The 15,813-nt window shown below is 50.3% G+C and overlaps 1 protein-coding gene across 4 annotated transcripts in view; it reads left to right on the top strand.

The window, feature by feature from the left end:
* The first annotated feature begins 1,469 nt into the window (after nt 1-1,469).
* The window catches only part of PLEKHA4 (pleckstrin homology domain containing A4), a 22,640-nt gene continuing 8,296 nt past the window's right edge, over nt 1,470-15,813 (top strand). For 2 of the 4 annotated variants that reach the window (XM_040634273.1, XM_040634275.1), the window contains exons 1-16: nt 1,470-1,944; nt 2,386-2,475; nt 3,573-3,680; nt 5,189-5,261; nt 5,380-5,480; nt 5,639-5,748; nt 6,346-6,561; nt 6,928-7,207; nt 7,846-7,920; nt 9,466-9,513; nt 9,658-9,738; nt 9,883-10,032; nt 11,296-11,394; nt 13,672-13,812; nt 14,813-14,912; nt 14,985-15,061. In XM_040634273.1, coding sequence (XP_040490207.1) covers nt 2,392-2,475; nt 3,573-3,680; nt 5,189-5,261; nt 5,380-5,480; nt 5,639-5,748; nt 6,346-6,561; nt 6,928-7,207; nt 7,846-7,920; nt 9,466-9,513; nt 9,658-9,738; nt 9,883-10,032; nt 11,296-11,394; nt 13,672-13,812; nt 14,813-14,912; nt 14,985-15,061 — 1,743 coding nt within the window. In that variant the 5' untranslated portion in view covers nt 1,470-1,944; nt 2,386-2,391. Of the gene's footprint in view, nt 1,945-2,334; nt 2,476-3,572; nt 3,681-5,188; nt 5,262-5,379; nt 5,481-5,638; nt 5,749-6,345; nt 6,562-6,927; nt 7,208-7,845; nt 7,921-9,465; nt 9,514-9,657; nt 9,739-9,882; nt 10,033-11,295; nt 11,395-13,671; nt 13,813-14,812; nt 14,913-14,984; nt 15,062-15,813 lie in introns of all 4 variants that reach the window. The other 2 variants (XM_040634274.1, XM_008684519.2) reach the window with 2 other exon arrangements.

Here is a 15,813-nt window from a genome sequence, read left to right as displayed (position 1 = left end):
GCTGGGGGGAAGGGAAAGTAAGGTTGGAATTCTCGCGGAGTTTCCAGGGGTTTTGTGACGACACCGCGCATTTCCGAGCGCGACACGCCCCGAAATAAGCGAGCTTGTCCATCAAAGGCGTGCACGGCTTCAGCCGCCTAAGCGCTCTCCCAATGACTTTTGGGGTGTGAAACCGGCTTCCCGCCCCGATTTAATCAGCAGGCCCCAGGCTAGAGTCTCCCACCGTCACATCCGGTCTGCTTCCTTCCTGTTGGGGGAGAGCATTGTTTTTTCACATTCCATTTTCAGATGAGAAACTAAGGCTTGGGAATGAAGTCACTTGCCCCAAGTGGTCACAGCAGAGTCTAGATTGTTTGCAAAGGAGAACAAGAATGTAAGCACCCTGAAGGCAAGCACTTGGCTTTGCTCGCTGCTTTTTTTCCTTGGTGCCTGTCACATAGTAGGTGCTCAATAAATACTGGATGAGTGGATTCGAAACCGAAAACTCAGACTCCTTCCTGGTGTCAAGCACAAGGCCCCAAACCTGGATTTCACCCACTTCAAACTCATACAAAAGCTCGTACACAGGGGAGCTTGGGGAGCTCAGTCGGTTGAGTGCCTGCCTTGGCTCAGGTCATGATCCCGGGGTCCTGGGATGGAGCCCCAGATCGGCTCCCTTCTCAGCGGAGAGCCTGCTTCTCCCTCTCCCTCTGTTGTTCCCCTGCTTGTGCTTTCTCTCTCTGTCAAATAAATAAATAAAAATCTTAAAAAAAAAAAAAAAAAGCTCATATACAAACTTAAATCCTGGCCAGGTAGAATTGACTGAACCTCGTCGGGGTGGGGTCTCTTGCCACAAGTTCCTGGCCCAGGCACACAGTCCCAATTCCCCGGCCCATCCCTGCTACCTGGTCTGTAATTTTGCTCCTCGAAATATGACCAGGGACCGTGTCTACCTCCTCAGGGGGTCATCTTGAGTCTAGAATACAATTCTCACCTGGATCTGAGGTAGATGTGTGACCATGGCTACCTGACCTTGCCCCAGCCATAATCCAGGAATCCAGCGTCAGTCCCTCCTCCCTGGAAAACCTGGACCCATCCTCTCAAAAACACATTTCCAGATGCCTGGCTCCATTAACGACTCAGGAGTCCTGACTCCAGGCTCACACCTTTTCGGGTACCCAGAAATCTGAGGCCCCTCTAGTTCCAGGATCCCAGCTACCTCCCTTCAGGGTGCCAGTGACCCAGGTCCCGGAGTCTGGGCCCAGCTCCTCCTCTCCAGACACTTAGGAATCCCAGCCCAGCAAGGGACCCAGAAGTCAGGGGGGCCCCAGCCCCTCCCCTCAGCGGTGGGGGCAGCTGAGCCAGGGGTCAGGCTTGGAAGTGGGGGGGGAGGCCAGGAGGGGCGTGGTCAGCCGGGATTGGAAGGGGAGACCGCAGCGTGGGCGGCTGGCGGACCAGGAGGGAGGAAAGAGAAACGGAGAGGGGAGGAAGACAGAAGGGGAATCTGAGCGAGAGGAGGAAACGTCGGTGGGGACAGAGAGAGAGAGAGAGAAAGAGGAAGAGCTTGAGGGTGAGGGAGAGAGAGAGGGAGAGGACGAGATGGAAACCTGAGGAAGAGAGACTCTGTAAATCGGAGCGAAAAAGATCTGGAACAGAAACAGAAAGCCTGGAAGGGAAAGTGTTGGGTGGGGGGCGGGGGAGAGAATGAGGGAGAGGGAGACTGGAAGAGACGGATTAGAGACAGAGAGACAAGGCGAGGCCAGAGACAGAGACGCTCTGCAAGAAAGGGAAGAGTGACCAGAAGAGACGAGAGACAAAAAGCAAAACGCGTGTGAGTGAGCAGGTGAGAAGGGAGACAGGTCTGAGAGGTAGCCCCCCTTCCCAGTCAGAAAAGGAGGGACACCACAGCTGGGGGTCCCAGCACTCACACGGCCCTCTTGCCCCGCCCTTGGGACCCCAGAGCTGGTAAGTTCCCTGGCTGGCCTGGGTGTGCGTTCCTGGCGTCCCAGAGCTTGGCAGGCATGGCTTGGGGATGCGTGTGGGAGGGCAGGAGACAGGTAGCTGGGGGCGGCCGGGAAGAGGCAGGGAGGGAATGGGGGCTCCCTGAGCACAGAGAGGGTCACATTCCTGGCTACAGTGCAGAGGGCAAGAATAAAGGAGCCCCTATTCTCTGTCTTGGGCTGCAGACAGCTGCCCCCTCCCCGCAGCTGCCAGTGCCGCCCACCTCTCTTGGCATCACTCTCGGTATGCAGTCCGAGGCCAGGGCCTCCCCCAGCCCCCCAGTTCCCAGACAACAGGCTCTTTCTCCTCAGCCTCCTCCGACCTGCGAGTCCCTGACCCTGTCTCTGTCCCCAGCCGGGTCAGCTGCAGAGACAGGCACACAGCCCCTTTCTTTCTCTCCCCAAGCCCTTGATGGAGGAGGGCAGACCTCGGAGCAGCCTCAGCCTGGCCAGCAGCGCCTCCACCATCTCCTCCCTGGGCAGCCTGAGCACCAAGGTTCGAACTTCTTGGAGGGGCTGGGGAGGAGGGCGGGGCTCCGGGCTGCCCCCTTCTCCTGTTTCCCAGCCCCGGGTTCCGTGCCAACCCAGGGGATTCCCATCGTTAAGGGCAAAGATACTTAGCGATGGGCTCTGCCACACCTAGTAAGGTCCCAAATTGCCCATCAGCCCTAGCTAGGAATTCAGAGACACTTCCAGCTGTCCCCACCCCTTGTATTTTCCTAATTCAACCAGAGTAACAATCCCATTGGACTCTGGTTGCTAAGATAGGGTTACTCCCCAGCCATGAAGCTCCCTCCAGGAACTCAGGCTGTGGCTACCCTTGACTGGGACTGAGAACTCCCTGTCCTACCTCTAGCCATCCTACCAAGTTCTGAAATCTGATAAGGAAAGACCTTCCTCTGATGATAAGGCCCCAGGAGGCCTGCGACACTTGCGTCACCAGTCGTCACCCCAGCCCAAAGTTCAGTGACAACACTAGTTTCCTTGTCCTCTGCCACTCTCTTTACTCATTTCCAGTTTCCCCAGTTCAGAATCTAGAGATTCAATCCCAAACTTGGTCAGCGCCTTCCCCAAGGAAGGGCTTCCTGTGGGACTGGGGCCGTAGATGCCTGAGACACCTGTGTGGATGGGAGAGGGGACTCCGTCTACTCATCTCTCTGCCCTGGACATGGTTGCTAAGGGAAGTCACTCCCTGGCACTGGGGCATCTTCCCCTTCAGCTGACCCATCCATCACCAGGAACTTGGCATGGAAGTCTTTCCTGGTTCTGGGGGACCTCCCAGCCAGTATTTCCAATTCCAATCCCAAAGACTGCACTACATCTCCGGCTCTAGTGGCCAAGGGCATCCTCTCCTTGGCAGTAGACCCTTGACACCCCAGTTCCTCCCCCATCAACCAGTAACTTCTTCCTTTCCTCCAAACATCTCTGTCTGCCCATTCAAAGTGTCTATCAACTCTGTACCACGCACCTCCCGTTCTGATCTCAAAATCCAGCTCCTTCCTTGGCTTGGTGTCTGAGGGCGGCCGAGCGAGGGCCTTGGGTTGCCTGCACCCAAACCCATCCTGTTCATTTCTGTCCTCCTTCTCTCCTCAGAAGCCTACCCGGGCAGTAAGCAAGGTGCATGCCTTCGGGAAGAGAGGCAATGCGCTCCGAAGGGATCCCAACCTTCCAGTGCACATCCGAGGCTGGCTTCATAAGCAGGTGGTGTGAGCACTAGAAGGGAAGAGACACTGACTGACGCTGGGCCCCTGGCTGTCCACTGTTTCTCTCCTTCCCAGTCTCCAAACGCGTTTCCTTTTTCCTAATGCGGCTTCTCCCCTTTTCCTGTCCTTGTTCCCTGCACCCGTTCATTCATTCAGTGACCACTTCCTGAATTTTTATAACATGCCAAGCCCAAATAAGACAAACAGATGTCTCTAGTACGTTCAAGAGGGGGTGGGGCAGGGATGGATACTACACTAGCATATTTCAGATTGTAAGAATTGCTCTGAAGAAATAACACAGGAGGCTATGCGCAAAAGTGGCAGAGGGATGAGGGCACCCTTTGACTCTTGGTCAGGGAAGTCTCCAAGGTGACATTTGAGCTGAGAACTAACTGACAAGAAGGAGCCCATTATGCTAAGAGCTGGAGAGCGGAGGGGATCTGAGAGCGGAAGGCCCTATGGCAGGCCAAAGCTTGGTGTTTGGAGCCAGCCAAGGGTCGAGATAGGAGGGATGGCAGGGCAGTGGTTCGCAACGTGTCCCTGCTAGGAACTTGCTGGAAATCCCTGCTAGATCTACTGACTCGGGAGTTCTGGGGTTGGGACCCAGGAATCTGTATTTTAATAAGCTCCTTTTTAAGATTTTATTTATTTATGTGACAGAGAGACAGCCAGCGAGAGAGGGAACACAGCAGGCGAGTGAGAGAGGAAGAAGCAGGCTCCTAGCGGAGGAGCCCTATGTGGGACTCGATCCCGGAACGCCGGGATCACGCCCTGAGCCGAAGGCAGACGCTTTAACGACTGCGCTACCCAGGCGCCCCACCCCCCCTGGTGATTCTTATGCAGACCTAGGTTTGAGATTCCCTGCAAGCCAGTAAAAGAGGGGAAGGAATTTGAGATTTATTCTAAGTGTGACAATAGGCTCTGTTTTGAGCAAGGGACGCCCACCATCTGACATAATTGAAAAAGATCGTGCTGGCTTCTGTAGGAATGGATTGAAGAGGAGAGGGGCACAAGGTTGGAGATGGAGTCGTTTTGGCAGAGGAAATGGGGAGATGCAGGATTCAGGTTAGGGCTCCCAGTGCCACCTTCCTGGCCTCTCTCTGTGTCTCAGACTCCGGAATAATCTGACCAAAAGTCTGAGTCTATAAAATTCCGGGCCATGGGTTATACAGTAGCTCGCTCCAACCTTCCGGTAATTTCTCAATCCCCAATTCACAGATGAGAAAACACGAGTGTCCTAGCCAGGAAATGACTAGTCTAATGGCATAGTTCGAGAAGGGTGGAGCTAGGAGCCCAACTCAGGTCTGACTGTGTCCAGAATCTATGTGAGCTCAGCCCGTACACTCTGGCTTCCAGTTCTCCAGCTCAATCTATTGCAGCAAACATGTGTCTGTTCCTCTCCTCTTTCTGGGTTTCTCTGCCTCCGGGTGTCACTGTCTTCATTTCCACGTTTCTTCTCCCCACACCCCCTCTACTCAGGCCTCCCCTCCCACTCTGTTTCCCCAGGACAGCTCCGGGCTCCGGCTCTGGAAACGCCGCTGGTTTGTCCTCTCCGGCCATTGCCTCTTCTATTACAAGGGTCAGTGCCCTCCCTGGCACGGGGTGGATGGGCCCCCCTCCCACCCTCTTTTTCCCTTAGCCTCTTGGCTTCCAGATCCCTGTGCGATCGATCCCTGACCCCAGCCCCTCTTTTGCAGACAGCCGCGAGGAGAGCGTCCTGGGCAGTGTCCTGCTCCCTAGCTACAGTATCAGACCAGATGGGCCAGGAGTCCCGCGAGGGCGGCGCTTCACCTTCACCGTGAGTCTGCCCACCCCCCGTGGGCACTAAAGCGCTAAGCCATGGGGGCAGCCGTGGAAACATCCGTTATTGGAGATAAAAAGCCTTGACCAGAGTTCATGGCATCCTCCTTTTTAGAGGGCCCGGGCGTCCAGGTCCCCAGCTCTCTCTCCCCGCAGGCCGAGCACCCAGGCATGAGGACCTACGTTCTGGCCGCCGACACTCTGGAGGACCTGCGGGGCTGGCTGAGGGCGCTGGGCCGGGCCTCGCGCGCGGAGGGGGACGATTGGTGAGTTTAGGTCCTGGCCACGCCCCTGACCTGTACCTCCAATCCAAGTCCATCTAATTATTCCCCAGACCCTCCCCTTTAGGCCTTGCCTCTTCAACGTCCAATCATACGTCTTCTAGCTAAGGAGGCTCCGCCCTTTGAGCTCCACCTCCAGGGAACTTCCTGTCTTCCAATCAGCAGAAAGTCTTTCTCTTCTAGGCTCCGCCCACCACATTGTTCAGCCCCCTTCATCAATATTGCACACTCTCTGATTGGCTCCCTCAGAAGTCTCCGCCTCAGAGGCTGCCATTGAAGTAACGTCAAATATGAACAGAAAAGCTTTAGGCTGACTCTGTCCCGGCCTTCCCCAAGTTTCAGTCTGGAGACTCACAGTCCGGGACATTGGGTCCAGCGACCCCGATGGACCTTGTAGCCCTGCACTAGTCACTTCCACACCCAGGGCTTCAGTTTTCCCATCTGCAAAGTGGGAACAATGATTTATAGTGCACCACTTACCCTTTATTCTGTGTAGGTTCCCGTGCGCTCATCTGTGAAATGGGATTAAGGGTTGTTATGAAGTACAAAGGAGTGATGTCTTTTTCTGTGCCCACTCCTTAGTGGGCGACCCAGGTCACCCGCACGTCCCCAGCCTGGAGAAGGCCCTGGCGGTCCCGGTGGTCCCCCGGAGGTGAGAAGAGGGGAAGAGAGACACGGCTTAGAGTCACCAGAGGTGGCTCGGCTCTCCAGAGGTCGTGGACGACCCGGGCTGCTCACTCCCAGCCCCACAGCCGACCTCCAGTCTGGACCTCAGATCCGGAGGACCAGGAGCCCGGAGTGAGTTGAGGAAGTCTGGGACAAGAAGTTTCCAGAGGGCAGAGTGTCAGAGGAAAAGCTATTGTTGGGGGCATGGCCTAAGAGAAGGGCGGGAACTGTGGCCGATTCCAGTATGGCTTAGTTCTCTCTCCCTTGAGCGGATGTGAGTTGCCGGAGTTCTTGTGGGGTCAGAACCCATAGGGGGAAGTCCTAAGGAGTAGATGCCACAAAGGGGGAAATTATTCAGGATCAGACTAATAGAGAGGGGTTCTACTCTAGAGGGACAGTGAGACACACTGAAAGGGGACATGTACATGAGGCTGAGGGGGGGTAGTGGGGTGAAGGGGCTCTAGTTCACCCAGTTCTCCTATTCTCTCTGCCCAACAGCCTATTCACACCATTCTCTCGCCCTCCCTCACCTCTGAGCCTCCCCCGGCCTCGTTCTGCTCCTGCACGCAGACCCCCTCCATCCTCCAGTGACATAGCACCTCTTGCCAGACCCCATACCCCTCTGAGTCGCATCGACGTCCGGCCTCCCCTGGATTGGGGCCCTCAGCGCCAAACACTCTCCAGGCCCCCCACTCCTCGTCGAGGACCCTCCTCTGAGCCTGGGGGAGGAAGGCCCCCCAGGAGTCCCCAGCACTGGAGTCAGGAGGCCAGAACACAGGTTAGCAGAGAGTTAATGGGGAGGGGGACTACATTTCCCATATGGCTGTGGTCTGTCTTCCCAGGCAGGTCTGCAGGCCATGGCCCCTGGGCATCATGGGGATTGTGGTTCAACATAAGCACATCTGAGTTCAGATATGAGGGGGAAAGTGGACTTCATCTCCCATCAGTCCGCATGGCTGTCTTTTCAGGCCGGTCTCTGGCCATTACGCCTTAAGTATTATGGGGATTGTAGTCCAGAATACTGTCCTCCAAGACAATGCTGGGAGAGGTAGTGTGGATTGCACCTATCTTGTGTCTCCAGTTTATCTTTCCAAGATGGTCACCTGCTATTTCCTCTGAGCATCATGGAATTGTAGCCTAGAATATCCACAGATAACCACAAATGTGAGAGTGAGAGTAGATTGCAACTTCTATTGATCTCTGGGGCAGTTTTGCCAGGCTCGTCCATTTATTATCATCCTATGTGTCCCCACAGTGGCACAAAGCTGGAGAACAGGTAGTTGAGGAAGTTGTGGGGGCCCAGTTCTGAACCTCAAAGAGTCTCCTAGGTCACATCAATTCTGGATGCACCCACTCTAATATTTGTTACTAAAACACGCCAATTTCTAAACATCTCTATTTCAATATTCCTCCCAGGCCCCCTCTGGCTCCTCCACATATCTCCAACTACCCCCAAGAGCTCCTGGGACACGGGCTTCCATGGTTTTATTGGTAGGTGTCCCGTGGCATCTCGAATCTGCTAGAGCCCCATTCCTTGCTTTCTTTGCTATGGAGAATGTCATCTCCTGGACTAGTGTGCCTAGAGAAGAGTGGCTATTTCAAGGTCCCTTGACCGATGCTTCTATTAGTTTCCTAGGGCTGTCACAAACTGGGTAGCATACATATAGAATATCTCTCCATTCATTCATATCATTATTTATTTATTTATTTATTTATTTATTTATTTATTAAAGATTTTATTTATTTATTTGACAGAGAGAGACAGCCAGCGAGAGAGGGAACACAAGCAGGGGGAGTGGGAGAGGAAGAAGCAGGCTCCTAGCAGAGGAGCCTGATGTGGGGCTCGATCCTGGAGCACCGGGATCACGCCCTGAGCCGAAGGCAGACGCTTAACGGCTGCGCCACCCAGGCGCCTCTCTTCTATTTGTTTTTTTTTTTAATTTTTTCAATAGAGATCTCATATGCTCTTAGTTAAGGTAACTCCTAAATTCCTGATAGTTTTTAAAAGCTATTTGAATGGTTTCTTCTTTTTTTTAAATTATATTTTCTAGCTATGGATGGTGTAGAAATAGGCTATTGATGTTTGGAACTTCATCTTTCACCTGGCACCCTTGCTGAATTTATTTATTTATTTATTTATTTATTTATTTATTTATTTATTTATTTATGTAATCTCTACACCCAACGTGGGGCTCAAACTCAAGACCCCCAAGAACAAGAGGCACATGCTCCACTGACTAAGCCAGCCAGGCGGCCTGAATTCTCTTATTCTTTTTTGTTTTTTTAAGATTTTATTTATTTCTTTGAGAAAGACAGAGACAGAGAGCAAGCAGGAGCAGGTGGGAGGGGCAGAGAGAGAAGCAGACTCCCGCTGAGCAGGGAGCCCAACATGGGTTCCCAGAACCCTGGGATCACGACCTGAGCCGAAGGCAGATGCTTAACCGACTGAGCCACCCAGGTGCCCCTGAATTCTCTTATTCTAATCACTCTTTGATTTCATTGGTTTCTCTGAGTCGATGAGCATATCATTCCTATCCTTACACTTCTATTTGTTTCCTTTTTCTTTTCTTATAGCATAGGTCAAGATCTCTAATACAGTGTTAAACTCTAACAGTAGTAGCGAGCATCCTTATTTTATTTTCAGTTGTAAAAGAAATGTCTAAATATTCTCCACTAATTATAACATTACCGAAGCTTTTTGGTAACAGAGTCTATTGCATCTTCCTAAAGCCGAGAATCTGACAGGTGGTCTACTGAGGTTTGCTAAATCTTGGAACAAAGATAATAAGGGGGTGCCTGGGTGGCTGAATCAGTTAAGCATCCAACTCTTGATCTCAGCTCAGATCTCTCTCAGGGTCATGAGTTGAAGCCCCAGGTTGGGCTCCGTGCCAGCGTCAAGCCTAGATAAAAAAAAAAGGGGAGGGGCGCTAATAAGGAGAAGGGGGTCTGTCAATAGGAACAGGGCTTGACTGAGCACTGAGCTACAATAAAGATCTGTCTGTCCACGTGACCCCTGGTTTTTCTCCTCCTCCGCAGCCAGGTCCCCCCCTTGACTCAACTTTTCACCAAAGCTTGGAGACAGATGTAAGTTCTCTGTGGTCTAAACCCTGCCAAATACTCAGAGTTTGGGGAGAATGCTTTAGATGGGGGTGGGAGAGGGGGGTGGCAGGGAGGACAAGGGAAGAGCCGGGTCTGGTCCATAAGTAGCTCCTGTTCTCCTTTCTCCAGACTCTGTTGACCAAATTGTGTGGGCAGGACCGGCTCCTGAGAAGGCTGCAGGAGGAGATAGACCAGAGGCAGGAGGAGAAGGTATGAGGCTCTGAGATGGGGAAGGACACTTGGCCTCTCCCTTCCTGCTCCCCAGGACGCCCAAGGATTTGGAATGACACCTTTTCTCTCTCCCGGGGCCTGAATGTGGATTCAGAAGTCTAACTACCTTGCTTCTTGGTGCAGGAGCAGCTAGAAGCAGCCTTGGAGTTGACCAGACAGCAGCTGGGCCAAACAACCAGGGAGGCTGGCGCTCCAGGGAGGGCGTGGGGGCGCCAGCGCCTCCTGCAGGACCGACTGGTCAGCGTGAGGGCCACTCTTTGTCACCTGACTCAGGTGAGCATCTGGGAAGGGGCGTGCTCTCCCAGTAGGACTACACAGGTTGTTTGTGAAGGGGACCTGCCGCAGAGGCTCATGGGAAGATTGTTCTTGAGAATTCCGCTCCCCCCAAGTGTTTTTTTTTTTTTTTTTTTTTTTTTTTGGGGTTGAGGGGCAGTGGGAGAGGGAGGGAGAAAATCTTAAGCAGGCTCCACGCCGAGCCCGGAGCTGGACCCGGGGCTCCATCTCACCACCCTGAGATCGTGACCTGAGCCAGTATCAAGAGTCGGGCGCTTCACTGACTGAGCCACCCAGGCTCCCTCCCTCCTCCTCCCCCTCTCCCCAAGTTTTGAATCAGTCACTTTGACAGTCTTAGAGGGCGAGGGGCAAGCAGCCAAGAAACAGCAGACTTAATTTTGTAGTCTGAGAGGGTGAATTTGATATGGGCTTCCTAGCTTTAAATCTCAGCTCCTGCTCGCACTCAGGGTAGCTGTGTCGCCTTAGAGAAGTTACTTAACCCCTCTGGGCCTTAGATACCTCTGATGCAAACTTGAAATGATAAAAATAGTATTTACTTCATGGAGTCATTGTTAGAATTTCATAAATACATATATATTTATACATAACATACATAAATGAATGAATATTTAACACTTATATAATACAATATATATTTTATATATGTATATATCTTATATGTAACATATAAATATATACATTTATATATATAAATATAAATATATAAATATCATATCAATATATAGCTTATAAATGTTTAACAGGTGCCTGGTATATGGTAAGAAATGTTAGCTATCATTATTATCTGTAAAACGGAAACATTAATAATACCTCATTAGAATTAAATGAGCACCAAGGACAGTGCCTGGTACATGGTTGGTACCTAATCAATGTTACCTGCTATGATGATGACGACGGTGACGCTTCCCCGGGGGCACGTGGGGGTTGTGATCGTGACTGTCCCAAGAACTTACTGAATCTATAGAGTCTGCTACCCTAGAGGACTTCAGAGATAATCAGAGAATTTAGGGAAATCTGTTATTTGTCTACACTGGCAGCTCATTGGGATAGTAGGTTCCATATAGACTCTGGGGATTCTAGTAGTCTGAGCGAAGAGGCTCTTGGGAATTGTAGTCCATATAACCCTCAGAGCACCAGCAACCAGGCTTCTCTTCCTCATAGTCAGCTGGGAAAAAATGGAGTGGGGGAAGATCTGGTGGGTGGGCATACTAACCCCGTGTCTCCCCCTTTTTGGGACCTGAGGAGCGAGAGCGGGTTTGGGACGCATACAGCAGCCTGGAACAGGAGCTGGGCACCTTGAGGGAGACCCTGGAGTACCTGCTGCACCTTGGTTCCCCCCAGGTATGTCCCCCAAACTCCACCCTTTCCACCATCTTGGCCTGGAAATCCTTTGGGCATGTAAGCCCCTCCCACTTCATTTCAAGCCCCTCCCCTCTATGTCCTTTCCTTTCATTTTAAACCCTTCCTTTCATTCTAAACCCTTCATTTTAAGATCTGCCTCAGGTTCGGACCCACTCTGCCGTCTGGTTCTAAATCTCTCTTCTAATTTTTTGAAGCTCTGTCTTCCAGTTCAAAGCCCCACCCTTCAGCCTTTTCCCCATCTTGCCTCCTGACTTTTGCTGTTATATTTATCCTCTGGAATTTCTAGTTCTAAATCCAATCCCTTGGTTCAAGCTCCACTTCAGCCTCAGATCTACTTCTTCATTCTTTTTTTTTTTTTTTTTTTTAAGATTTTATTTTCAAGTAACCTCTAAACCCAAGGTGGGGCCCAAACCCGCAATCCAGAGATCAAGAGTCACACGCTACACCGGCTGAGTCAGTCAGGCGCCCCTCCCCCCACTTCTTCAATCTAGGCCTAATAATGGAGTTTCTAAATCATATACCTTTAGTTTAAAATGTTGACTTCCTTTTTTGTAAGATCTATTTATTTTAGAGAGGGTGGGGGAGGGGCAGCAGGAGAGGGAGAGGGGGAGAGAGTCTTAAGCAGACTCTGGGCTGAGTACAGAGCCTGATGCAGGGCTCGATCTCATGACCCTGAGATCACGACCTGAGCCAAAATCAAGAGTCAGACGTTCAACCGACTGTGCCACGAAGGAACCCTTTAAATGTTAACTTCTAGGGGTGCCTGTGTGGCTTAGTCAATTAAGTATCTGACTCTTGATCTCAGATCTTGAGAGGTTTTGATCTCAGGGTCGTGGGTTCAAGCCCCCCAAATGAAATAAACAAACCGTTGACTTCTAGTATTAAATACATACTCACAGATTTAAGCTCCACTCTCTTCATGTTAAACCTGTCCCCCTTCTTCCTAAAATCCACTCCTCAACCCTAATCCCCCATCTATTGGTGTTAAATATCTCTCAGCACCAGCAATATATGAAAAGAACCAAATTAGGTTTATTACAGGAATGCAAGGTTAATTTAACACTTGAAAATCAGTCCATGTATTTCACTACATTTTTTTTAAAAAGGAGAAAAGCCACATGATCATCTCAATAAATTCAGGAAAAACACTTGACTAAATTTAACATCCATTAATGGTAAAAGCTCTCAGCAAAATAGGAATAGAAGGGAACTTCCTTAATCTGATAACAAACACATCTATAACCAACCTACAGCAAACAGTTGGCGGTGAAATATTGAGAACTTTCTGCCTGATAGCTGGAATAAGACAAGGGTGCTGCTATTACCAGTTCTAGTTAACATTGTACCAGGGGTCCTAGACAGTACAAATCTAGGAAATAAAGGTATAAGGACCAGAGAAGAAGAAGTAAATCTATTTTTTATTTACGGATGGCACATGATTGTATAAATGTAGAAAATTCAAAATAATCTCCGGATAAGCTGTTAGAATAAACAACATCAAGGTCACTGAATGCAAGGATAATATGCAAAAATCAATTATCTTCTTGAGATATTTGGGCATTTAAGCCCCAGAGAATAAATATTTATAATCAATAGTGTTTGTAATTGGCATAAACAAATTAAATATCCAGGAAGAAATCTAATGAAAGATATACAAGACATCTATTCTGAGAGCCACAAAATGTCATTGAGAGAACTTAAAGAAGACCTAGATAAATGGAGAGATGTACCATGCTCATGGATAGGAAAGGTACATAATGTAAAGATGTAGTCTCCCCAAATTGATTTACAATCCCAATACAAATCGGGGAGGTTTCTATGTAGAGATTGACAAGCTGACTCTAAATTGTATCTGGAAGTGCAAAAGACTAAGAGTAGCCAAGGCAACCTCCAAGAACAAAGACAAGTAAATGTCAAGTCTGATTGAAAAGCTACGGTTAATAAGACAGTGTAGTTAAGACAAATGGACCAAAGGAATAGAATTGGGTATTCAGAAACAGACTCACATATTTATATGCTCATCTATGTATAACAGAGGTCACACTGCAGAGCAGATTAGAAAAGACAGTGTCTATGGTAAATGGTGGTGGGTCAATGGGATATCCATATGGAAATGGATATCCACAAGTATAACCTCCCCATGCATACATAATTCATTTATGACTCCATAAATATAGCCTCACTGATTTCAGACCCAACTTTAACCCTCCTGGCATTTTCCCGCCTTTGGGTAACAGATTTCTTTCCTCCTCCCAGGACAGAGCTTCTGCTCAGCAGCAGCTATGGATGGTGGAAGACACGCTGGCAGGTCTTGGGGGCCCCCAGAAACCACCCCCCAACATTGAACCTGACTCCCCATCCCCCGCACTCCAAGGAGAGGAGTCATCAGAGAGGGAGGTGAGACTCACAAGCCTCTCTCCCCATGCCCAGCTTCCTGTCCCATCTGCCCTGAGCCCAACTCTTCACCCACTCAACCTTTTTCTCTCTCCCTTTCTTTCTCTCAGCTAACCAGCCACAGGCAAGTAGCCTAAGCTCCAGAAGCCTTTGTTTCTTTGCTTGTTATATTGCGATCATAGTCCAGTGGGATGGTGGAGCCAGCTCCCAACACCTCCCAAGAGCCACTTGTGTGCATTTCATCTCAAGTCTGTATTCAGTGATGTCATGTTGGTAGCTTGAAATTGACCATGGGGGGAGTATTTGCACCACAGAGATTGGCCAACGTGACAAACCAGGGCTGTTTTCTCCCAGAGAGACATTTATGTAACATTTATGGGACATCGCTGATCATCACCCTCAACGTGTAGGGTTCTGGAAAAAGGAGAGATGATGATAAGAAAGTGTCTGACACGGAGTAGGCCCTCAGGAAGCAGGAGCCACTGTTGTCATAGCTGGGTCAGAGCTGCTGTGTGCCTTGGCCATCAGATCGCGTATCCAAGAGACCTGGGTTCAGATCCCAGCTCTGCCATCTTTGTGATACCAGTCGTCGACTTCCTTCTTGGAGCCTTGGCTTCTCCGTATGTTAAATAGGGATAATAATTGCCGCTTTGTAGGTTTATGGAGGGGATTCAATGAGATAATGCAAGTAAATTGCTTCTCACAGCACCAGATGCACAATCATTATAGAACCTTGCACTTACAATGCCTCACCATGTGAGGGTGCTGTTCTAAGTGCCTTACATGTATGTATTCAATCTTCATATCAAAGATGAAGTATGGCCCAGAGAGGTAAAGTAACTTGCCCAGGGTCACACAGCTCATAAATGGCAGAGCTGAGATTTGAAACCACACCGGTTTTCAAATCTTCACTCCTATTCATGCTGCGGCTCGGTTGCTGAGTGCCTGAAAAATAGTTAGAATGACGATGGTAAGCATTATTCTCTTTTCCTGACCCCTCTAGAGCCTGCCTGAGTCCTTGGAATTGAGCTCATCCCGGTCCCCTGAGGCTGACTGGGGGCGGCCCCCTGGGGGCGACAGAGACCTCTCCAGCCCTCGCTCAGGTGAGCGTCCTGGGCTGTATGGGACTTGCTTGGCATTCCCTGTCCTCACCAAGTCCCGTTCTGCCCTCCCAGGTCTTGGATCTCCAAGGGTCTCCCGGGCTTCCAGCCCTGAGAGTCGCCGTCCGGCTTCCCCACAGCCAGGAACCAAGGTAGGTGGTCCATCCCCGCGTCCTCAGGTCCATCTGGAACCCTTTGACCTGACCACCACCCACTCTGGGCAAACAGCTGGGAGAAAGGAGTTCTGACATCACACCCCAGAGCAGAGAGAGCGAGATTTGTTGAGCACTGGGATTGACTTTTGTCTCTGCCACTTCTAAGCTATGTAACTTCGGGTCAGTTATGAAACCGCTCTGTCTGAGAGCGCTTACCTGCAAAATGCAGCTCCTAGCAGCCCCCCCGCCCCAGAGCTGATGGGAGGAGTCAAACTGGATTTCAAACTAAGGTTGAAAATAGTGCAGGGGCGCCTGGGGGGCTCAGTCAGTTAAGCGTCTGCCTTCAGCTCAGCTTGTGATCCCAGGGTCCTGGAATCCAGCCCTGCGTCTGCTCCCTATCTCCCTCTGCTCCTCCCCTCGCCTCTCCCCCTGCTCCTGCTGTCTCTCTCTCTCAAATAAATAAAATCTTAAAAGAAAAGAAAAGAAAAGAAAATAGTATTTAGATGTAGTAAGGACTTCATTCATTCATTTGACAAATATTTATGAAATATTTGGGGGCGCCCGGGTAGCACAGTGGGTTGAGCACCCCACTCTTGGTTTTGGCTCAGGTCGTGATCTCAGGGTCATGAGATCGAGCCCCAAGCCAGGCTCTGCGCTCATCACGGAGTCAGCTTGAGTTTCTCCCTCTCCCCTGCCCCTCCCGCTCGTGCTCTTTCTCTCTCTCAAATAAATAAATCTTAAAAAAAAAA

This window comes from Ursus maritimus, unplaced genomic scaffold (genome assembly GCF_017311325.1).
Source record: "Ursus maritimus isolate PB19 unplaced genomic scaffold, ASM1731132v1 scaffold_19, whole genome shotgun sequence".
In the NCBI taxonomy this organism is placed as follows: Eukaryota; Metazoa; Chordata; class Mammalia; order Carnivora; family Ursidae; genus Ursus; species Ursus maritimus.
The sequence above is the reverse complement of the archived record's forward strand: the minus strand, read 5'-3'. Positions and strand labels throughout refer to the sequence as shown.